General features: G+C 54.5%; 3 protein-coding genes across 3 annotated transcripts; 2 read left to right on the top strand and 1 right to left on the bottom strand.

Annotated features, from left to right (window-relative positions):
• Positions 1-3,629: 3,629 nt before the first annotated feature.
• On the top strand, positions 3,630-9,822 carry GAL3ST2 (galactose-3-O-sulfotransferase 2). Its single transcript, XM_009809096.2, has 4 exons — positions 3,630-3,684; positions 8,062-8,148; positions 8,587-8,866; positions 8,962-9,822. Exons 1-4 carry the CDS (start codon positions 3,659-3,661, stop codon positions 9,820-9,822), a joined length of 1,254 nt encoding a protein of 417 aa, XP_009807398.1. The 5' UTR covers positions 3,630-3,658.
• A 2,996-nt stretch (positions 9,823-12,818) lies between these two features.
• On the top strand, positions 12,819-14,903 carry NEU4 (neuraminidase 4). The gene is made up of 4 exons (XM_059822829.1): positions 12,819-13,019; positions 13,211-13,466; positions 13,873-14,370; positions 14,446-14,903. The coding sequence occupies exons 1-4, from the start codon at positions 12,819-12,821 to the stop codon at positions 14,901-14,903; spliced, it is 1,413 nt and encodes a 470-aa protein (XP_059678812.1).
• A 1,446-nt stretch (positions 14,904-16,349) lies between these two features.
• Positions 16,350-20,292, bottom strand: TM4SF19 (transmembrane 4 L six family member 19). Its single transcript, XM_059822830.1, is given in 7 exon segments — positions 16,350-16,536; positions 16,843-17,015; positions 17,666-17,743; positions 17,855-18,038; positions 19,944-20,035; positions 20,037-20,117; positions 20,209-20,292. Coding segments are annotated over 7 exon segments (879 nt in total).
• Between the last annotated feature and the right edge of the window lie 2,431 nt (positions 20,293-22,723).

A 22,723-nucleotide genomic window follows, 5' to 3' on the forward strand; every position in this document is an offset into this window, starting at 1 on the left:
ACTGGCTCACAGGCTGTGCTCAGAGGGTGGTGATCGATGGTTTTTACTCAGGTCTACTGGTTTGGGAGCCCTCACCAGAGTCCATGAGACTAGGAAAGGTGGTTGTCTTACCCAGTAGCTGTCTTCTCCATTAGCTGCTTCTCAGTGATTTCTGCTCTTCCACAGTGCAGTGAAATAGCTGTTCCATCCAGAGCCTTTTTCTTGGAAGAAAATCATCCTACAGAGTCTTTTTTTCTTCCGTTTTTAACCAGAACACTGTCTCTACAAGGCTGCAAGCTGTTGAATTGCGTTAAGGACGATCGCTTACACTCAGCACCGTGTTGCAACACCCTTCACGATACAATTCTAAGGTCACAACTCTCTCAACTTGGCCGCGTGGATGCTTTTAACAGAAATACCTCTGTATTTTATGCGACCTGCAGTGCCTAGCCCTCTGGTCTCTTCCCTTCCTCTTTCTCTCCGCTATCCGTGCGCTCCCCACCTCTCCTTTCATTCCTCAGGAGCACTGAGAGACGAGCTGATCATCAGCAGAGTGAAGGATGCCGTTATTAGCAATGAGAAGACGGAATGTGAAAGGCAGTCAGCCTGTGCTGCTTGTCTATGGGGTGATGCAAAAATACGGGAAGTCCATGATGTTGTTAGAGAAGAAACTTACTGGATTTGCTTTCTGCCAAGCTAAGCTGATGCAGCTCGTTCTCTCCCGATCAGGCTGTTTATATTCTCTGCCTTTTTCCTACGCTATTCTTTCTCTTTTTTTTTTTTTTTCCCCCAAACCACTGACCATAATTGTTTAAAATACAGGCTTTACACGTGAATGGTTCTTTTTTGGGAAGCAGAACTTTCCATACTGCTTTTTTTCAGCTACCTATGGAGAGAGTGCTGGGGGGGGAGTCAGGGCTGACAGGTAACCTAGTGCTGTGGCCAGCAAAATTCTGGCACAGCTACATTTAGCCGTCTTTTTTACACGTGAACATCCTTAAGCTCGATGTAAGTTTACTGTTTCAGCTGAACAACAGAGCAATTACCCTGAGGGAGCAGAAGGGAGGAATTATTGTAGGGTTATTTTATAGTATCTTTCCTAGAGCTTAAACACCAGTATTATCCTTCTCTTCCATGTTCTCAGTGATGCTTTCAAATATTGGTTCACTGTTGTATATAGAAGGGAGAGACAGGGTGGGTATATATATGTAAGGGAGTGTATTTTTGTAAAGAATCATTGCAGTAGGACTTTCTTATCCAAAATTCTATTTTTTCTGGGAGAGACTTAAGTATTAGAACGATGTGGATGTGCATGCTCAACACTTTGAAGCAGTGGTCTTCTGGCACAATGAGGAAGCGCTTGACTCTGTACTGGTTTTGGCTGGGATAGGTTTATTTTTCTTCATAGTAGCTGACATGGCGCTGTGTTTTGCATCTGCGACCGGTGTTGATAGCCCAGGGATGTTGTAGCTGTTGCTGAGCAGTGCTTGCACAGCATCGAGGTCTTTTCTGCTTCTCCCCCTTGCCCCACCAGCGAGTTGTGCAAGAAACTGGGAAGGGACGTAGCTGGGACAACTGACCCCAATTGACCTAAGGGATATCCCACACCATATGACGCTGTACTCAGCAATAAAAGCTGGGGGGGAAGAAGGAGGAAGGGGGGCGTTCAGAGTTAGGGCGTCTATCTTCCCAAGTCCCCGTTAGCATGATGGAGCCCTGCTTTCCTGGGGGTGCCTGAACGCCTGCCTGCAATGGGAAGCGGTGAATGAATTCCTTGCGCTTTGTTTGCGCGCACAGCTTTTGTTTACCTGGTAAACTGCCTTTACCTCAATCTGCATGTTCTTGTACTTTTACTCTCCCGATTCTCCTCCCCATCCTGCTGCAGGGGTGTGAGCGGGCGGCTGCGTGGGACTGAGCTGCCCACGGGGGCTGACTCACAACACTCTCCCCTAAGCAAGAAGGCGCATGAAGCGGAAGCAGTATGGAACTATTAATTCAGCATCCTGCCCAGCTAACTAATTCTGTGTCAGCTGGCTGACCTTCACTGCTTCCAGTCTCAGAGTAACCCAGCCCCACATCAAGCCAAGTATTTCTGCATGGCAGAAATTTTTCTGCGTAACCAAACCTGACGATTCATGGACAACACCCCAGGAAAGAGAAATGAATCAATTGTAAAAGTGTTAAAAAATGGTCTTTTGTGATTCGTGGGCTCTACCAGCTTCTGAGTAAGAAATTGGACGGCTGACGTGTATGATGTAACAGGAGAAAGAAATCTGTTACGCATGACCCCCCCTGCCAGCAGCAACTGACACTGTGCCAAGAGTAACCGTAGAAATTCTTCATAAACCAGCACGTTGTTGCACGTTCTACCAAGAAATTCAAGGAAAGCAACCCTATACCTTCCTAATCTCTGAATCTTGATAAGCACTGGTCTTGGAGCTGGCCTGAGGAAGCTGTGATTTAAAAAGAAATGCTGTATATTTTCACGTAGGTGAAAGACACCAGAAAGCTGAGGACTCGGCTCTTGGTTGGGCCACCAGCATACAAGGTTTAGAAAGGTAGCACCATGGGTGGGGAGGGAAAGGGGATCGTGTTAGGAGGTGCATGGGAAATCGCATGGCCATAAAAGACCAGAAGCAACAGCTTAATCCCCTGTTCCAGGCTGGGAGACGTGGGTAAACTTTTTGTTGCCCAAATGAGGAGAACATTGACTTCATCCCTGGTGTGGGGAGCAGGGAGATTACCCCACCTCCAGAGTTGCAGGGCAAATCCTGCTCTCCGGTAGCAATTAGCAACCATCAAACCCAATTTGTGAAGTGCTGGCATGCAGGAGCCCTGGTGGAATCTCAAATTCCTGCGTAATGCAAGTTGCAGTGGTTATTAACAACACCAGAAGGTCACTTTGTAGACGAACCGTAACGTAACACCCGTTGAGGGGCAGGAGCTCTCTCTCCCAAGGCCTGGATACAGCAAAGTCTCTAAGCTCTTAACCTCCAGCTACAGTAATTGTATTTTCACTGGGAAAGAGTTTGAAGTCTGAATGTTTTAAGGGGAATTCTCAGTAGGTGAACACCGTTCCTGTTTGGCTGTTGTCCCTAATTTCCTGTTGCCCAATATGTCTGACAGAGAATTATAGTCCTAAACCACCAAGCAAAAAGTGAAGGGAAGGCACAGCAGGCACTGACCACGGCACCAAGCGGCATGGCGGTGTGCAGGGAAGGGGTGCTGAACGCATGATGTGACGGTGTGCAGGGTGATGAAGGGGCCGATGATACCCTCCTCCAGGCCCCCACCGGCACGACCCCCTGCCCGGATCCTGCCGTGACCCCCCCCCACCTCCCTCCTGCAGCCAGGAGCGAAGGGGGTCCCTGCCAAGGGGTCCCCACTAATTCCTTATTCCCTGCAAAACTTGCAAACGCCGTCTCCCGAGGCAGCTCTTTGTACCTGTCTTAATGTCATGCCATACCAGCGCCTTTCATGGCTTATTAATTAACTTCCACGCACCCCTGGGAACACCTAGCCACTCCCTCTGCCCTCACCTATCCCAGCCATTTATAGCAGCGATGGGATGCTAGAAATAGAGACGCGTACGGTAAGAGCCGGAGGAGCCCATACATGAAAGGAGTATTCCAGTCGCTTTGCCGAGGAGGTATTTTCTAGCTCGCAGCAGTGAGGCAGCATGAAAACCCCTGGATGCACTTCAAGGTAAGGGGAGAGGGAGGTGAACGCTATGGGTGCAGAATTAAAAGGCGGTTTGTAGAAGGGTCTGTTTCAGGTAATCCCTGTAAGTTGTTAATAACCTATAGAGTTCGTTACGGTTTGCTCCAGGGTAGAGATTAATTTTGCCATGAATGTTTCTTTCCTGTATTCCAGGTCTTTTAATTTGAAAGAACCTTGTTAGGTCTGTTATTTTCAGCTTAAGCCAAATGAACAAGAAGGTTGTCCCAAGCCTTAAAGCATCCGTAGTGGCACCTTCAAGTGCGACCTGAGAGGTAGTTTTCCATGTTTTCTTCCCGGCTGGGAGATGGCACGGCGCAGCTTGAAAAGGTGAGCCAAACCTCCGGCACCAGCCCTGCTGACAGCTCCGCAGGTTTTTTCGGCTTAGAAGAATTCTGTGTATTAGCAATGAGCTCCCATGTACTCCCTCAAAGGGCTCCCAGGCCGGTTGCATACCTTGCGTGCTTAGATAAATTTCACGCGACGTTTGAATCGTGGCTTGCTTTCTTGAACTTTGCGAAAGACTGTGCTAATGGGGTAAAAAAGTAGACGATGGCTCTGATCGTACCCCGTGACTCTCAGCTACGTCAGGCTTCACGCGTCCCAGGTGAAATGCTTCCTCTCTGTTGCGTCAGGAAGGAAGAAATCACTGCAGCCATCATCCCCTGCGTCGTGCCCTCCACGCTCCCATTGATACACTGGCTGGTTATGAAATCCCTCTGCTTACGGCTGTAACTGTATAAAAGATCAGCTCTGTCTTCTGTAACGCCAGGTTGCCGCCCGGTTCACCTGCAGCCTGCGTGTGTGAGACGGTCGGCAGCAAAATAGCTCTCGGATGAGTGGGACTTGTCTTTCTTGAAGGGATTAAAGGATGGGGGATATTTTAGCCAACGTTGAATATGGTGTCTGCTGGCCCAACACGCACAGTTTTAGAAGTGGCTTGGTCAGAGACGCAGTCTTGTGACAAAGGTGCGTGTGTGACGCTAAGGGACTACTCTTGAAGAGCGATGCTGGCTCTCACAGAGGTGTGCCGGGGCTGTGGGTGCAAGAATGGGTGGTGAAACCCCACGTGCAGGTTTGCAGGGCATGCAGAAGCCAGTGACAGCCCCTGCGAGTGCAGCCACGGGTGGCCGAGCCCCGGGAGGCGACGGGGACAGGAGCCCCTGCAGTGGTCAGGCACAGGGCTCGGCTTCACGAGCTCACTGACCAGCGCCATGCATACCTGCAACTCCCTCCTCTCATCTCCCTCCTCTCATCTCCCCCCTCTCTCCCATTTTCCCGCACTCCTCCCTGGGGATAACCTCAATCCCTGCCCTTAGCTCTTCCCCTGAATAGCTGCATCGTTCGCCTTTGCTGTGGGCAGTTGCGGTCCCCTCCCTGTCCCCACTCCCCGCTCGCTCCCCAAGCTGGAAGGCAGATATCTTTCCATCCGTCCATCCCCAGGCGGGCGAACAAGCACCGTACCACAAGATAGCGTTGTTCGGCGGCCCCAGGACAAGAATCACAGAATCACAGAATCATTAAGGTTGGAAAAGACCTGTAAGATCATCAAGTCCAACCGTTTCCGCATGAGGGCTGGCACCTCCGTGGCCCACGTGCCGAAGAAATCAGTCGCTCTTGCTCCTTAAAACTGGCTGTTCCAGGAACCTGCCGTGGTTTTGGCAAGCCCGATGTAGGCTGGGCGGCTGCCACTCACAGTGATGGCGTCAACGTCGCTCGGCTGCAGGTTGCTGTTGTCTTCAGGATGGTGCCGCAAGGAGCGGGGTGAGGTCTGCGCGGCCCCTCGGGGCTCGCTGGTGGCACGTCGGTGCCCATAACTTGCCCACGGGATATGTTTGGCACTGCAATACCAGACCCTCGTGCTGCACCAGCAAGACTTTGAGGCTTTACACGCGTAGATAACCTGGACCATGATCCCTCCCTGTGTCTCCAGGTGCAAAAGCTAGCTGTCATTTGGGGCTTTTGACGTGCATCCAGACAAAACGGGTCTGCTGGGAGCACCCAGTTAAGCTGGAGACGGGCTCGGTGTGCTGCGTGTGTTTGAGGATTTGGAGGCAGGATGGCACTAGGTAATCACTTATTAAAGTAAATGACTATTAAAATATCATGGGATACCTTGAGGTGGTAGATGTAGAGGTCTACAGAGCCTGTCTTTTTGCAGTGGAAGGGACTGATAATCCTTCTGGAGCATGTTGTGACCCCGATCTATCTTCAGGATCGTTTTAGGTGTACGTTGATTTGTTTGCCCCCATAAAACATCAATCTGAGTGTAATTCTCTCTGCTTGCCATTTCGGGGACACTGCCCAAGCAAACATAGAACATTACCGCATGCATTAAACTCTACAAGAAAGGTGCAGAAGAAGGACGTCGCCAGACTGGCTTAGGAAAGACCTCCAGGCAAGGTGGTGCGGTTTGGAAAGCCATCACGTCAACGTCTACTTCAGTTTAAAGGAAAGACTGAGAGCATAAGCAGGGGCTGCATTTCTTCTCCTGTTTCATCTCGACTTATATACATAGAGTGATCAAAGGAAAGGGGATTGTCTCATCCCCGTCCCCGTAACAGGCCTGGGAACAGAAAATTAAGACATACTGATGAAAGACTGCCCATCGTTATGTCTTTAAACTGTTCTTGCAGAGGCTGTGCTGCAAATTCATGTCAGAGCTTAGTACCGGCAGCTTCTCTGGCTTTGGGAAGGGCTCTTCCACCCGAGGGTTTCCTACTTCGGCTGGGGTGCCATTGGACGAGGACAGCGCTCACGTGGAAAGCAAAGCTCAAAGGAAAAGTGGTTTCAAGCAGGTTTGCACGGCGAACAAAGCGAAATGCTTTTCTGCAGTGCTATGGTGGTGTTGCGACATCGCCGCCTGTCTCCACGCTTCCGCTGCGTTTACTTTTGGTTCGTGGCTCGCCGATCACAGCTGGTGCAGCTGACTATGATGACTGTGTTTTTACGTGCAGCTCTTCGTGTTCTGTTGGACTTTCCTCCCATCCTCTCTCCGGTTGGATCCAGGCTGTCACAGCCCGGTTTGTCATACTGTGGCCCGTCAGCGGGAGGCTGTAGACCATGCCAGCTGAAGTTGGTGTTTGCACTTCGGTAAGAACAGCTGGAAGGAGCGGTTCAGTGTCTTCCACGTTGTACAAGCTGGAGGCTACGAAAGCCAGCACCCTGTGCAGCAGGACCATGCATGAGGACCCTTTGGCCAGCAGGACGGTAGAAAGGCCCACCAGCTCCAGCCCGCGCAATCCATGTGCCCCCATCGACCCACAGACTGGGCAGGCTTGGAGCTTTCCTTGCTCACTTGGGAGAGTGGGAACCACCAGTGTGACCATCTCATGCTGTAAATGGGGCTATATCATCTTAAAACAACTTAACGCTCAGGCGAGATCCACTGCATTTTGGAAATGGCGGTGGAAAACATGGAGTTCACACTGAGTTTAAAAAGCTTTTAAGATCGGAGAAGTCAGATCAAGCTTGATGATAAAAAGTTCCTTTCTGGTGGGCATCAAACCTTCAAAAGATCCTGTACGTGTCCCAGCTAGAATTCACTGCTGTTGAGACATGCTGGTTGCCTAATTAGCGCTGGAAAAGACCCACCGCTCATCATTATCCAGGCAAAGCACGGGTAGATGAAGTGCTTGGTCCAAAGGGCTGCCCCTGAGCTCAGGCACTTTAAAGTCTGGCCAAGGTGAGAAGATCTGATGAAACGGAGACCCAGGTGGGGCTGAGCACAAGAGCTGGGCTGGGAGGAGGAGCTGTCGCAGCGGGGAAGCAGTCCTCTTGTTTGAAAGCAGGGCGTAATTAGTCCGTTACAGATGCTGTTGGGTTATTGATTGGTTTTCTGTATTGAAAAATCTCAGTTATATAAAAAAAAAAAAAAAATCAGTTTAGTGTTTCTTTGAGATCCCCATCTTCTGGAGTGATGTGATTACGGGAGATGCTCAGCTTTCTTACCAAGGAAATCCTTACAGCCCTACAAAGGGCTCATTTTCTAGCTCTCGGTGGTTGCTGAGAAAAGCTTGAAGTGAACAAGCTCTAAAGCCCCAGAAAACTGAAAGAACAGCAAAATAAATGGCAGCGGAGCAGAGCAGGAGGCTGTCGAAAGAGCTTAGCAGGCTCTGCCTGAAGTAGGCTGTGTCTTGCCAAAGGCCAAAATTAGGAGAGTGGTGGTGAAAGTGCAATTTCTCACTCTCCCGCCTCTAAGTCCAGGGCTGCTGACACAGCTGGGGGAGCCAAAAGTGGCTGGCACCATGGGGACGTAAAATTGTGCTGCCGGTGTTAAAAATTCCCAAGGGCAATATGCAAAGTGTGGTCGTTCGGGGAGGGACTATCAGATAAAAAGCCGCTGAACCTCTACTTTCTTTCCAGGTATATCAAATGTCTCATCATTTTCAGCCTTAGTCTGGGACTCATCTTCCTGTTGGGATTCTTCCGTATGAAGAATAAAAATTACATGTAAGTGAAGCAAAAGTAAGGTTGCATGACTTCGTCTGCCCAGGGCAGCAAGGATCTGACCCGTGACACTTGATTTAACTCTCATGGGGTTTAGGCTAATATTGGAAGGGCAGCAGCCCAAAGTTAGGTCCTAGAGCCTAGATCCACATTTGGGCAGGCAAGGGATCAGATTAGCCAAAGTGCAGCTCCTTGGGGCAAAATCAGCTGTATGGAAAAAGAAAACGTGATTGAGCTGAAGCCTTTGGGTAAGTGAGGACCTGAAGAAGCAGAAAACTGTCCAACAGCTACGCCTGAGGGACGAAGCTTGTTTGGGTTGGTGCCTTGGACCGGCTGCGGGTGTGGTGTCAGGAGAACCTGCTGGGGTTTGGCTTTGCCAGGTCTCAGAGATGGGGTATGGCACTGGAGAGGCTGTTTTCCCCACCTGTCACCTTCCTGCAGAATCTCGAAGAGCCACAAGGAGCTGCTGATACCGTCCACATCTTGCCGCGCCAGGACTAACGTCATGTTCCTCAAGACCCACAAGACAGCCAGCAGCACCATCCTGAACATCATGTTCAGGTTTGTGGAGAGGTACAACCTCACCGTCGCCCTCCCAGCTGGCCAGCTCGTCCACCTGGGCTACCCGAAGACCTTCCTTGCCGACTTTGTGGAGGAATTTCAAGCCATAGGACAAAACTACAATATCATGTGCAACCACCTGCGGTTTAACGCCTTGGAGGTAAGAAAGAGCCAAGATACGTGCGGAGAAACCTGGTTGAACAAGCAGTGCCTCTGGACTAACAGTCTCTCTTCTTCCTCCCCACAAATAAATAGGTGCAAAAGGTGATGGCAGCAAACACCTTCTACTTCTCCATCCTGAGGAACCCCATTCATCAGCTGGAGTCTTCCTACGTCTACTACAAGGACAGTGTCCCTGCCTTCAGGATCTCCAAGGACGTGAACAAGTACCTGGCGTCACCGATGAAGTATTATCGTCCGGCGGATTACAAGCAAAACATCTACGCCAGGAATATCATGTGGTTTGACTTTGGCTACAATAATAATGCAAAGGACAACAAAAAGTACATCCAGGCGGTCTTGAAGAAGATTGAACGGAACTTCCATCTGATCTTGATAGCAGACTACTTTGATGAGTCCATGATCCTCTTGAAGCACACTTTGTGCTGGGATCTGGATGACGTGATTTACTTTAAGCTCAATTCCAGAAGCCAGGACACTGTCCAGACCTTGACTCCGGAAAGCAAGGAGCGGATAAAAGTGTGGTGCTCGCTGGACTGGAAGCTCTACCTGCACTTCAACCAGAGCTTCTGGCGGAGAATTGAGGAGACCATAGGACTTAAGGAGCTGGAAAAGGAGGTGAATCACCTGCGAATGAGACAGAAGGAGCTCATGGAGACCTGTCTCTTGGACCAGGAGGCAGTGGGGAAGGAACACATCAAGAACAAAGCTCTCCTGCCTTTCCAGTCAGGGGCTGCAAATATCCTTGGGTACAACCTCAGACAAGACTTAGACAACAGGACTCTGAGAACCTGCCAGAAAATGATTATGCCAGAGCTCCAGTACATGTCCTATCTTTACGCTGTTCAACATCCGCACAAGAAGAGGAAGCAGTTAGGGTTGCCCTTGCTGTGGCCCAGTTTCCAGGAGAAGATGCAGCTCCCAGCTCCCAGCTAGGGCACGCCACAACCCACTGCGGTTTCCCACTGCTTTGCACCACCACCCTGTGGCTGGCCCACCAGGACCCTTGTGCACGAGGGGGAGGCGGGGGTCTTTGTTTGGGGCCACCAAGCTGGTGGTGGGTCCCTTTTTGGGAACCTTGAGCCAAAGGCTCTGTGTTGGCCGGATCCTGCGTGATCCCTCCTCCTTGCTCCCAGGCAGGGGGACAGCCCGCTGCTGCTGAGTGCTGGGCAGGCTTTCAGCAGGCTTAGACATTCCTGCCTTTTAATCATTAATCATGAGCTTGATCATTTTGTTTGCATTTGACTTTATTTAATAGCCGTCATTACGTCCAGGCTGGTCACATCTCACTAGAGCAAGTCCTGATTTTCAGTGTTTAGGGGGAAAAAAAGGGGAGGGAGAGGGAAACAAGGAGGAGAGCGCAACGAGGGGACGCAGCGCTTGAAGGAGTGGGAGAGATGTTGGGTCTCCCATCCAGCAGCATCCATGCTTGATGATGTCTAACCACTGTGCAATGCCGGGGCCGCTTTTCAGCCGGGAGTCCTGAGCACCGTGCCCGAAGCTGGGCGCACTGGCTGGCAGCCTGTCCCCACTGGCACGTGAGACGTCCCTCTCATGCATGTCATGAGGTGCGGGGGGCCTCTGCACCACTTGGGACAGCTTGGTCCCGTTTTGTGGTTTCACCCCTCTCTCTTGGATGAGGGTCCCCAGCCCCTGGACATGGATGGTCTCTTGGGCTCAGCATCCCTGAAGCCCTTTATCAGCAGAGGCTTCATCGGGCACCCTTGCTGTGTTGGCCAAACTCTCTCCAACAGGGATTAGGAGAGGGGTGGAGGGAGGCACGGCTCTTGCTCGTTTAGGTCATGCCCTTGTTATTGAAGGAGGTAATTAAACCTGCCTGGGACGTCTTTGCTTGTTTGGCAGCTCCCTCCTGCCACGCCAGTGCTGGGAAGGTTTGTCAGAAGGACGGCAGTGCCAAGCCCAACAGCTTTGACGTCACCGCCGTTAATGATTGCCCATTGCCGGTTTCCTATGCACCTGCCATCCCCAACGGTGCAATATTTCAACACTTAGCCAGCGTCTCCTCCCACTTGCGCTGGTTGGGGTGGCGGCGGGGATGCAGATGGTGCGACTGGGATGATGGATCCGGAGTCACTTGGCTTGCAGCTTCGCCTTGGCGGCTAAGTAGCCCGGCAGCATCTCAGCCCAGGAAGCAGGAGAGATGCTGTTGGAGGGGAGCAGAGCTGGGATTTTCCTTGGCTACGTTTAAACCCGGCAGGTAGCCAGGGAGGCCAGCTGAGGCAAGGGTTAACCTCCTGCAATGCAACCTGTGCTCCACACGATGTACAACCAGAGCAACGGGGGTTAACAGCACCCACACAGTTTTCTGCTCCAGCAACCCTAGCTAAAATTAACCAGGCTTAGGAGGCATTTGTAACTAGCCAGGGCAGGGGAGATGGCAGCCGCACGTTCAGCCTGGGCAATCCCTGGGGGCCTTTCCCAGCCGATTCTGCAGCTGGAGCCTGGGCTTTCACCTTGGAGCTTCTGATCCGTGACTTCCTGTGTGAATTTTCTTGAGCCCCTTTAGATGCTGAGAATGGAATATAAGCATCAAATCATTGCTTAATGCCTGACCTGTGGGTGCTTGGGGGGGTCCCAGGGAGGGTGGGACCCTCTGGACCACAGCCCACGGGCCGGGGAGCTCACGTCTAGGGTGGACCACGGTGAATGTGGGTTGCAGCACCTGGGCAGGGAGGTCTGGCTTCTCGCAGCCTGTGGGAGGAGGGAAACTGAGGTAGAAGAAGCAAACACACCCCCCCACCTGCAGATCCCTTTGCCTCTCCTCCCTGGGGGTCTGAGCAAGGCGGCTCAGCACCCACGGGGGCCCCCGGCTCTGCCCGGGCTGATAACGGTGCCTTTGTGCCGTCTGGCGCTGCACAAGCGGCCACCACTGCTGACTCAGGGCTTTTTCCCGGCCACTGTCGCTGCGGGAGCCCCGTGACCCATCGGTGGGGGGACCCTGCAAGGCAGGGGTGGGAACGAAGCAGTGAGGCGACGGGCTCTGCAGAAAGCCGGTGGCTGCGGGAGCCAGCGTTACCCGGTGGCAGGGGCGAGGGGCGGAGGGGAGACCCCCAGCTGAGCAGGACCCGGTGAGTGCCTTCACTTTCTCCGTGGGGTGTTTGATCAGCAAAAGCTCCTAATTAAAACGCAGGTGAAAGCCGCCCTCGGTCGCTCCAGCTGCGCGCCCGGAGTGGGCTGCCCATCTCCTCCTGCGGTGATAACCTGGGACACGTAACCTGGGGAGAGCTGACCGCGGTGGCACTCATGCTGTCACCAAAGGATAGGCGCTCAGGGACCACTCGCACCCCACTGCCGCATGGACAGTCTGGCTGGGGACCCCACGGTTCATGTTGTGCACCCCAGGTTTCCCCTGCAGGGCAGGGGGCAATGAGGAGCCGGCTGGGTCCGCTGCGCTGGAGGCACCAGAAATAGAGAACAAAACGCTCCCTGACCCCCTCAGAGGACCCTGGGCTGGTCCCGGGGTCTTGGCCGTGCTGAGATGGGCTTTGCCCCTCCAACACCCGCTTGATGATGGGAGCGGGGAGCCGCAGGTCTCACCCTGCCTCAATTTACCAGAAACCCCTTTTGAAGACCATGTTGAAGATCAATTTAATTTTATTTTTATTCCGGGGTAGCTCAGGTCAGCCTCTTCAGTGTTACCCAAAATCCCGTCCCACCTTCAAGTGGCGGTGACTTGCCCCCGCGGCAGCACACGTTCAGCCCCCTCTCAACCCCAGCCCTGCCCGTAGCGACCTGCCCTCCAGCCCAGGCCTCCAGGGGGGTTCTCCAAACCCAAACCCACCAAGTTAAACCCCAAATCCCTCCAAGGACAACCCAGCTCCCAGCCCACACCCACAACCATGCCCAGCAGCCGGTCCCTCCCGTTTCATCAACCCCCCGGGGTGGGGCTGCCTCTTTCTGCCGCAGATGCCATGGGTTCCCGGCACTTCCCCGCCCGGACCGTGCTCTTCGAGAAGGAGTCCAACGGCGTCACGTACCGCGTACCTGCCCTGCTCTACCTGCCCTGTGTGGCCAAGCTTCTGGCTTTCGCGGAGGAGCGGCTGAGCGCCGATGATGCCCACGCCAACCTGCTGGTGCTGCGCCGCGGCACCGTCTATGGGAGCTACGTGGAGGTGGGGTGGAGGATGCACCCAGGGTCGGGGGGACATGTTGGGCTGGGGGCAAGGAGACAGCCAGGTTGTTCTCCTCCACTGCTTGTGCATGGCACAGCCGAGCTCTGGAAGGCACAGGGAGGTGGGAGGGGGGTGGGTGAAGTGGGGTGGTCCTGACCCCTCTCCATCCTCTCCTCCTCCTCCCGGGGCAGTGGGAAGACATGCGTGTGCTGGAGACGGCGACGCTGCAGCACCACCGGTCGATGAACCCCTGCCCGCTCTACGACGAGTTCACCGGCACCCTCTTCCTTTTCTTCATCACGGTGCTGGGCAGGACGCCCGAAGCCTACCAGATCGTCACCGGCCAAAACGTCACCCGCCTCTGCTGCGTCACCAGTGCTGACCAGGGCCTGAGCTGGAGCACGGCCATGGACCTGACGCAGCAGGTCATTGGCGGGGCCATCAAAGGTAGCCCACCGGAGAGGGGCGAGGAGGGGGGAGGACAGCCAGCAAGAGCGCGGCCATGGGGTTTGGCCTCCTGGAGCCACCCGTGGTGTGGCTGGAGGTGGCCTCGGGTTAGGAAGCCCATGAGCATCAAAGAGATGGGGTGGAGGAGGACCTCAAGCAGAAGGGAGAGAGGACGGAGGGAGTAGCTCTACTGCTTGCACGGGGGGAGAGAAGACAGAGAGGCCCCGTAGCTATGGGTAGGACCTTATGTGTGAGGACAACTGGGCAGCACTGGGCTCTGCTGCCCTCCCACCCCACCACCTTGCTTGGCTAAGCTGGGGGGATGCTCTGGAGACCCTTCCACATTGGGCATGGAGGGGGCACCATGGAGGCCACTCTTCACCCCCATCCCATCTCCGCTCCCCAGACTGGGCAACATTTGCGCTGGGCCCCGGGCACGGGATCCAGCTGCGGTCCGGCCGGCTGCTGGTGCCCGCCTACAGCTACCACATCGACTGCAAGGAGTGCTTCGGGCAGCTCTGCAAGACCACCCCTCACTCCTTCGCCTTCTACAGCGACGACCACGGCCGGGGCTGGCGCTTCGGCGAGTTCATCCCCAACCTGCAGACGGGCGAGTGCCAGCTGGTCTCGGTGGACGAGGAGGACGGTTCCAACGTCCTCTACTGCAACGCCCGCAGCCCCTTGGGCTACAGGGTCCAGGCACTCAGCACGGACGACGGGGCTGTCTTCCATGGGGGGCAGCTGGTCCAGCGGCTGGTTGAGCCCCCCCATGGCTGTCACGGCAGCGTCATCGGCTTTCCCGCACCTTTCGTGTATGTCCCTGCTGTCCCCCAGGGCTCAGCTCGTCAGCTGCTCCCCGGGATGCTCCCCAGGTTTCGGCACTTGCCCGCCCAGCCGGCAGCGGGTGATAAGCTGCTCACCGTGGCCACCGGCAGCCACCAAGAGCCAGCTGAGCCCAAGGAGGGCTGTCCTACCCCAGGGCATGACAGCCATGCCCACAGCATCGCCTCGGTCCGAGGGGACCCTGCGGTGACCCCCAGCCCCGCTCCCTTCTTCCAAGCGCCGACGTGGGTCCTCTACTCCCACCCCACCAGCTCCATGTCACGGGTCAACATGGGAATTCACCTGAGCACCTTCCCCAGGGATGTGGAAAGCTGGACCGAGCCGTGGGTCATCTACGAGGGCCCAAGTGCTTACTCAGACCTGGCTTACATGGAGCTGCCCTACAACGAGGTCTCCATCTCTGGTAGCCCAGCCATCGCTTTCGCCTGCCTCTACGAGAACGGGACACGGTCGCCCTACGAGCAGATTTCCATCAGCATGTTCACACTGCACGATGTGCTCCAGAACATCCCCCTGACAGCCACTGCTCCCCGGCGGGACGGTGGCCTCCCACGCCGCAGGAAGCAGGGGCGAAGGAATTGCCGTGTCTCCTAGTGCCCCCCCGGGCCAGGTCCCCCCAGTCCCCCAGCGCTGGACCCCAGGGCATGAACCCAGAACCCAGCTCACTAGGATGCTCACAGCCCGGGGTCCTGCCACCGGCCAGCACGACCACATCACACCGAAGGCATGCGCTACCGTCCCAAAACTGGGTTTTATCTCATTTTTATTGCTGATTTTTAATTATATAGTTGGTTGGGCATGGAGGCTTATGCCACCAGCCCAGCCCCAGGCTCCTTTCCGAGCACATGAGCTGCCCCATGAAATACGTAATGGGAGGCAACAGCAGCGATGCAGGGGCGAAGGCAGCTGGGGGTACCCCCTGTCACCCACCTGTGCCGGGTGCTGGGTCCCGGGGGACACGATGTTCCGGCTGTGCCATACCTGGTACTACCACCCCGCTCCAAGGGGTTTCCTCCCATGGTCATAAATATTTATGTTCCTTTTTTACTGCTCCTTTTTAATGATCCTGTTCGAGCAAATTCCTTTTTCTCAACGGTCTCTCCAAAATTGCCCAGTTACTGTTTAATCTGGCTGACTGCTTTTTTTTTTTTTTAAGCTACCGTGGACATTGCTACTTCCCCCTGAATCTTAATGGTTTTAGGGCAAACCTCCTCCCAGCACAGGCAGGTTCAAGCCTGTACCCACGCTCAGTCCCTGTATCCCCACGCGGAGACGGGGGATGCGCGGAAGCCGGTGACAGCCCCTGCGAGCGCAGCAGTGGGTGGTGCGGTGGGGTCCCGGGCGGGCGGGGAGGAGCGGCTGCTCCTAACGTTTGCTGTGTGTGTGTTTGTGGGTGAACTTTGGGGGGGGCTACACCTCATTTCCAGCACTACCTCCTTCAGCACGACTCCATCCAAGTCCCCCAGCCCCAGCCGGAGCCCGGCTCGGCTCCTCCGGTCTCCTTCATCCCTCGTGCCCTGCGCGGGAGACAAACACCAACACAAACTGCCCTAAATACAGATTGATTAACGAAAATAAGTTAGTGTTCCAGCTCTTATCTCTACCAATACCAGCGTGACACATTTTGCACTTGGGCGGGTGGAGGCTGAGGAGGAGCGGCCGGGGAAGCCGTTGGGCTCATGCCCGGATGCCAGGAGCCAGCTCCTCACCTCCATCGCTCACTGGGCCGGCTTCCAACCCCAAATGGCTGCCAGCCCCAAGGGCATCCGCTCCAGGGCGGAGGGAGAGGTAGTGCCCGGGCCGAGGGCTCTGCACAGAGGCAGCCCTTTGCACGCTGGCCCTATGCACATCTCTGACGTCTCGTGCGGGCTGGGGTGTCTGTCCCCCGTGGGGGAGTCTGTCTGTCTTGCACTGGGCTCTTGCACCGGGCTGGTATCACAGCTTGTACCGTATCCCCGCCGTGGCATTTGCCACTGGCCGAGGGTCACCCGGGGACGACACCTCCTCCAAGCACCAGCCTCCTGGCACCATCGCGGGTCCCTACTTTCCCTCGCAAAAGCCGCAGAGGCACCCGAGGCAGCCGTTGAGGATCTGGAGGGAGGCCAGCACCATCTCGGCGGCGCTGATGAGCAGCAGGAGGGAGAAGAGGACGATGTTCCAGGGCACGATGCCGGCCGGCTCCAAGCAGATGCTCCAGGTGCGACGATCGTGCAGGTAATTCTCTGCCCTGCGCAACAGGGAGAGGAGGAGATGCAAGATGCTACCCTGCGGCGGGTCAGGAATCGCATCGCTTTCCACCACGAAGGTGTGCCCCAGACGCCCCGTCCTTCATCCCGAGGATGAGCGGGGTCAGCAGGGTAATGGGGATGGGAAGCACCGCGTAGAAAACCGTGGAAGGTGAGGACCCTCTTGAGCTACCAGGGTCTTGCATCACCACCAGCAAGCCCACCCACCCCACCCATCATAAATAACACCAACTTCATTAGCAATAAGTTGACGAGGCGGCATCTGCGACTCAACCCCGCTGCCTCACCTGGCGTCAGGCTCCTGGCTGCCCGTGTCCAGGAAGGGGTAACCCCAGAGGGTGCCATGCTCGGAGGCGTTGTAGAAGCAGAGGGGTCCATTGGTCAAACCCACCCCGGAGAGGACGAAGCAGGCGGCAGCACCCAGGAGCGCCAGCTTGGAGAGCACAGCAGAGATGAAAGCCTGCGGGCAGCACCCAGGGAGGGTGGGGGGGACTGAAAGTCAGACGGGGTCCAAAACGCGGCTGCACGTTATTGGCAGAGTTTAGTAAGGGGGTAAAACTCCCCTCCCCTTCACCCCAAGGGGCTCCAGCCGCAGGGAGCCCAGGCTGAGGATGGAGCCATCACTGGGTTGTTTCAAGCTGGGCAGAAGCAGACAGGGAGCGGGGACAGGCAGGGAGCTGCCGCGTGAAATGTGGGGCAGAGCCCATGGCAGCATGCAGGGGAAGCCCTGTCCTCTGGGGAGGTGGTGCGATGCAGCATCCCACCATGGGGCCACGGGAGAGGGGGCACCCTGCCACAACCCACCATGGGGCCACGGAAGAGAGGGCACCCTGCCACGTCCCACCACAGCACCAGGGGAGAGGGGGGATCTGTGCCATGTCCCACCATGGGGCCACGGGAGAGGGGGCATCCTGCCACAACCCTCCACAGGAGAGGGGCCACCCACCACATCCCACCGTGGGGCCATGGGAGAGAAGATCCATGCCATGTCCCACCACAGGGCCATAGGAGAGGTGGCACCCTGCCACATCCCACCCTGGGGCCACCCACCACATCCCACCACGTGCCGCTTGGGACAGCTTTGGCACGGGGGTCCCGGCACTGCCTTACATTGCGACGGGTGCCGCAGTCAGAGCAGCCGGCACATCGCCACCCCACCGCCGTGATGTGGGTTGCTGCCAGCAGCACCTGCGGGAAGAAAAAGGTGGCTGAGGGACTAAAGGGAGCCACCTGCTCCATCCCTTTGTCCCTGCTCCACAGACACGCGAGGAAGGACGTGGTGGAAACCACGATACTCACAGCGATGCCGCCTCCCCAGACACCCGGCATGGCCTTGGCGTGCTTGCTGATGTGCCCCTCCACCAGGTACTTCGATGCCCCACTGGGGAAGAGCAGGAGGATGTTGGCTGCCACGGAGAGCGTGCCCAGCACCAGCAGGCAGGGACCCACGATCCGGCTGCACTTCCCTACGCACATGTCCAACCTGCATGGGGATGGGGAGGAAGAGGAGGAGAGGAAGGGGCTGCCTTCGGCCCCGCAGCGCCCCACGGCTCCCCCACCCTGAGCCCATCTCACAGCCACGGGTGGATGGGTGTCTGCTGGTTCATGCTTTTGGGTCCCAGCCTACCCCACCGGCACTGCCTTTACTCGAGAGCAATTTCCAATGGAAATCCTATTTTCCCCACACCATCTAATTAATTAAATATTAAAAATAAATTCAATGTTAATACCAATCTACTGCCGCTGAACAGTTTTCTTTTCTTTCTATTTTATCATAGAAGGAGAACCCCAACTTCAGATCTGCTGATATTTCTTTGCCAAATGGGCAAAGGAGTTTAAGACGACAGCGGGTCCCGCATCGAGCCTTGAAAGCTGTGCGACCCGCAGGGTCGCCTCCTCCAAAATGTTACTGCGGGAAGGAGACCAACCACCGCCGCTGTGTTTGACTTCGAGTGCTTACAACGAGCAGGAGGGAGCCAGGAAAGGGGCAAAATTCTTGGATAAGGTTGTGTGAAAGCACATCAGTCTCCAATGGAATCCAACAGCAACTCCATCCCCACTGCACGCTAGTCCTACTGTAGGTCTGAATATACTGACACCAATTAAAGTTAATTAAGAAAAGGTTATCACCTATCCTCGGGGAAAGCCATCCAGCTCTGCTGGCATTTTATTAGGTTATCAGTTCACCTAGAAAGTGCCTGCCCATCTCCAGGTGATACCTTATCAAAAATTAGCTCTCCCTTTTCTGTACCTGTAGGATGGGGAATGTCCATCGGTTGCTCTGGGACCGCTGAAAACAACGTGGTTTGCTGTTGTTCCAGCTTCCCAGGTTTCTTCTACCCTGTGTTCATTTTTGCTTTGGGTTGGTTTTATGCATTTTCCCCTTTCCCGGTGGCTTGCAACCCGTTTTGCGCAAGCTCCCTGAATCGAGCCGCTTCTCATGCTTGCTCATTTATTTCAGGCTCGCTCTGGCTTTGCAGAAGCAGAAGCAAACAGGCGCCGCATGGTTGTTTCCGTGGGAAGAGCTGCCTCAGGCCGCCTCATGCACGGCATCAGCAATGGGGAGGAGCGGGTCAGGCTGCGTGTCCAGCCCCTGTACAGCACGAGAGACGGGGGGCACCAGCCCAACGGGGCTTTGCATCGCTGCAACCTGCTAGAGTCCGGCCACGCCAGCCCCGGCAGGCTGCTGGGGGCCAGGGAGAGCTGAACGTGGAGGTACAGGGCTGCAAAACCCTGCTGCGTGGAGGGGACGCGAGCCAAGAAGCCCAAGGTGGGCCACCAGCTCCACCCATCCTGGAGCTTCACCTCCCCTCTGCTTTCTATCCTCCCTGCCTTGGTTATAAGGAATTTTGGGCCTCTCGCCCTCACTGTGGTCCCACCTGCAGTCCAGGGATTGTGCGTGCTTGTCCCCCCAGAGCCACGAGCATCCAGTGCTGAGTTCCCCCTCCACACTTCGGAGGACCTTCCAGAATAGTTCTTGCTCCTCTGGAGCTCACAGCGTGGGCTGCTCTCACTAGCCAGAGGCTTTTGTGGTCTTCTGCAAGTCTCCCCTTAACCTCTCCAAGGACTCTCCTTCCCCTCCACCGCTGCCCTCTCCCTGGGGAAGGCAGGAGGTCTCCTTCCCCCCAGGAAGCTCTCCATGGTTCGCTGTCCCCCCAACGCTCCCCTTGAGCAAGAAATAAGTTTGCATCAGCTGCTTTCTTCTACTTCAGCCAATACAGACAGACGAACCCCTCTGAAAGAGGACGTAAAGCAAAAGCGCAGCTGAACCGGTCTCTGTTAGGACACTCGAAAGAAAGACTCCCTTCCTGCCAGCGTGTCTCCATGGCCAAGAGTAAGGGGAACCAAGCAAAGCCCAAGGAACCTGTCCCCTGCCTTCCCGGCTTACCTGGGAGCGATACCACGTGGAGCCAGCAGCGTCCGCCCCTCGGATGAGCCCTGTCCTGAAGGCATCACCCATGGGTGACTATTTATGATGTCCCAGACGTCCACGTCTTCCTCCTCCACCCCAAGGTCCACCCACCGCATCAGTCATGGCCCTTCCCTCTCCCACACAACTGGCCTCTCAAGAGGAAGATGACTGTCCTGTCTGAATGAGGCAGCCTCCGCCAGTGTTCCGGCTGATCCGTCTGTGTGATTATGCCCCCTCTCACTGGCAGAAGCCACGAGTCCACCAAAACGTGCACAGCTTCCGATTTCAAGGCTTCTACCACATCTGCCCTAAATGCCTTGACCATTGCCCAAGTAGCAAACACCACTTCTCCTGGAACGACCTGCAATGACTATGTAGGGAGAACATTTTACTCTCTCCTCTGCCGCTATCGTTCTGTCATCATGAGTCCACGTCCTCCATCAAGGGCTTCTTCCATCATGTTTCACCTTATTCCCCTTGTCGTACAAGAGCTTTGTGCGTGGATATTGAACAGTTCAGGTTTGCCTCTTCTCATTTTTACCCACAGGAGGAAGCACACTAATATTTCAATAAAAGCTTCTAAATAAATATTCTCGTGTCTCAGCTAGTTCCAATCTCCTGCCCTTTGCTTCCTTGCAGACAGCTCAGCTTTTCCTCCAGGTCTTGAGCATACCACTTATACGTATATATCTCACACCTCGGTGATGACGTTGAGATAGAAACGTTATTTCTGGACATCTTTATTATTATACATCATCAGACATCAGCATTTCAAAGTCCTATCCAGGGTGCCTATGGCTGGCGGTTAGCATGCAATAGGGAAGCTCGTCTTCCATCCCCACATAGAAGGTCCAACAGTGGCAGCTCCAAGATGGGAACAAGACTGGGAGAACATGAACTACGTGTCTGAAAACAGGAAACAAGGAAGCTGTAGTATAAAAAATGGCAAAAATGGGGCAGTTTTTCTGGCAAAGGAGTTGCATGCAGCACAAGCAAAGAGAAGAACTACTCAGGGGCTGTGCGGGCAAAAGGAAGAATCTTCTCAAAGAGGAGTTTGGAGAAGGTTCATAGTCCTCGTGCGTTCATCATGAGGACCTGAGGCACATCAGCTGCTTGGAACGTGGTCTTCCCCGTCTGCAACAGCCACAGGAGACGAAGCGTAAATGCAGCTATCTTATAGCCTTGGTACAGTCTTGCTCCGACAGAGTAAATAAAAAAAGCAGCTACCTTTTGGTTTATAACCCAACTTGCTCCACCTAGGGTAACGCACACGAGTAGCATTTGCCAACACGTTTCAAAGTGGCTTCTCCTGCTTTCAAATCAACGAGTACGGGACTGTTGAGAGTGTAAAACCTGCTCTAAGTACAGCGTGCCACTGTTTGTCGAAGGAAGTAGAAAACGGAGTTGGAGTCTTTGCGTGCCGCGTGGAAAAAGATGAACGGGTGAGGCTGGGTTACGCTAGGCAATTCCATTTTTCTAGGAAAAAGAAGCTGAGAGGAGCAGATTATCTGAATGATAGCTCCTCTGAAAGGAAAACCAGAGTTTGCACCAGCACGTAAATCCCCATTTTATTCTTAAATAATATGAATTGGTCTCTAAAAGGCAGCAGCAAAGGCGAAACAGGAGGCTGCTGAGAATAATCCAATTTTTCCTTCCTCTTTTTTTTTTTTTTTTTTTTACTTAGAAAGAGAGGAAGCATTTCTCACTCCACTGGAAGAAAATGTGTTGCAACCTCATCTTGTGCCCTTTTCTACGTCATGGCAATCTGAGCTTCCTACGTTCGCCACACACATGATCTGGTCAATCATCTCCCACAGAAACCCCCGTGCCATTCAGCGTGAAGCGTCAGGGTGAATCTTTCCCCCAGGATCGCTGATCTTCCCCTTATACCCACTCCAGCCCAAGTCCGTGACAGTAATAATAATAATAAAAAGACTAATTTTAGACCTGCACAGCTTCCCAAGCACCACGAATAGCTGCACACCTCCCTTCCTCGCACGAGAATTTAATTATGAAAGCGTCAGCACGGCAATTACAGGCAAGTAACTTGCTGACAAGTCACCCGGCCACGGCGCTGCCACGCGTCGTCCCAGGCAAAGCGATTCTGGCTTGGTCAGGTCCTCCCGTTAACTCCTTCTCTGACACCAGCTGAAGAGACACTGGCCGCTTTCATCCTAGTTGTTTCGTGTCTCTTTATCCCGTCACGCTTAGAGGGCTCTGCCTCTCCGGTCCTGGGTTTGCCGGTCGTGTTCGACAATGGCTCTTCCTGAACTTTAAGGTCTGTGAGCTTTTTTATAACCATTGCATCTGCTCTTTTAAGCACGCTCCCCTACTCTTTGCTTCCCCAAACCCCTCTGGGGCTGTGGAAATTGCACGGCAGGTTAGGTTTCAAGAGTGGTTTGGCTTCAAGGAGAATCAAAGAGGCTGAGATGAGTTTGAATCGGTGAGATCAAACCATTCTGGGCCAAACCAACCTCCACCTCCGTCCTGTTCGGAGAATACTCAGCACGGTTCGGTGGTCTCTCCCGCTCCTCTCAGTAGCATCTGCAAATCTATTTCTGCCGCCAGCTAAGATGTCTCTGAACTCAGGTGTGGGCACGTTCGCTGCCAACAGTGATGCCCTCAGACAAGCCCTGCGTGGAGTTTGTGGCTAGAGCTCAGACTGAAGAAATACCAGCACGATGCTGCTAGACAATATGGCATTTGCTTTAGCTTCCTTACGAATTCCACCTGATTTACTACTTCAGATGAGATAA

This window comes from Gavia stellata, chromosome 11, assembly GCF_030936135.1.
Source record: "Gavia stellata isolate bGavSte3 chromosome 11, bGavSte3.hap2, whole genome shotgun sequence".
Lineage (NCBI taxonomy): Eukaryota > Metazoa > Chordata > Aves > Gaviiformes > Gaviidae > Gavia > Gavia stellata.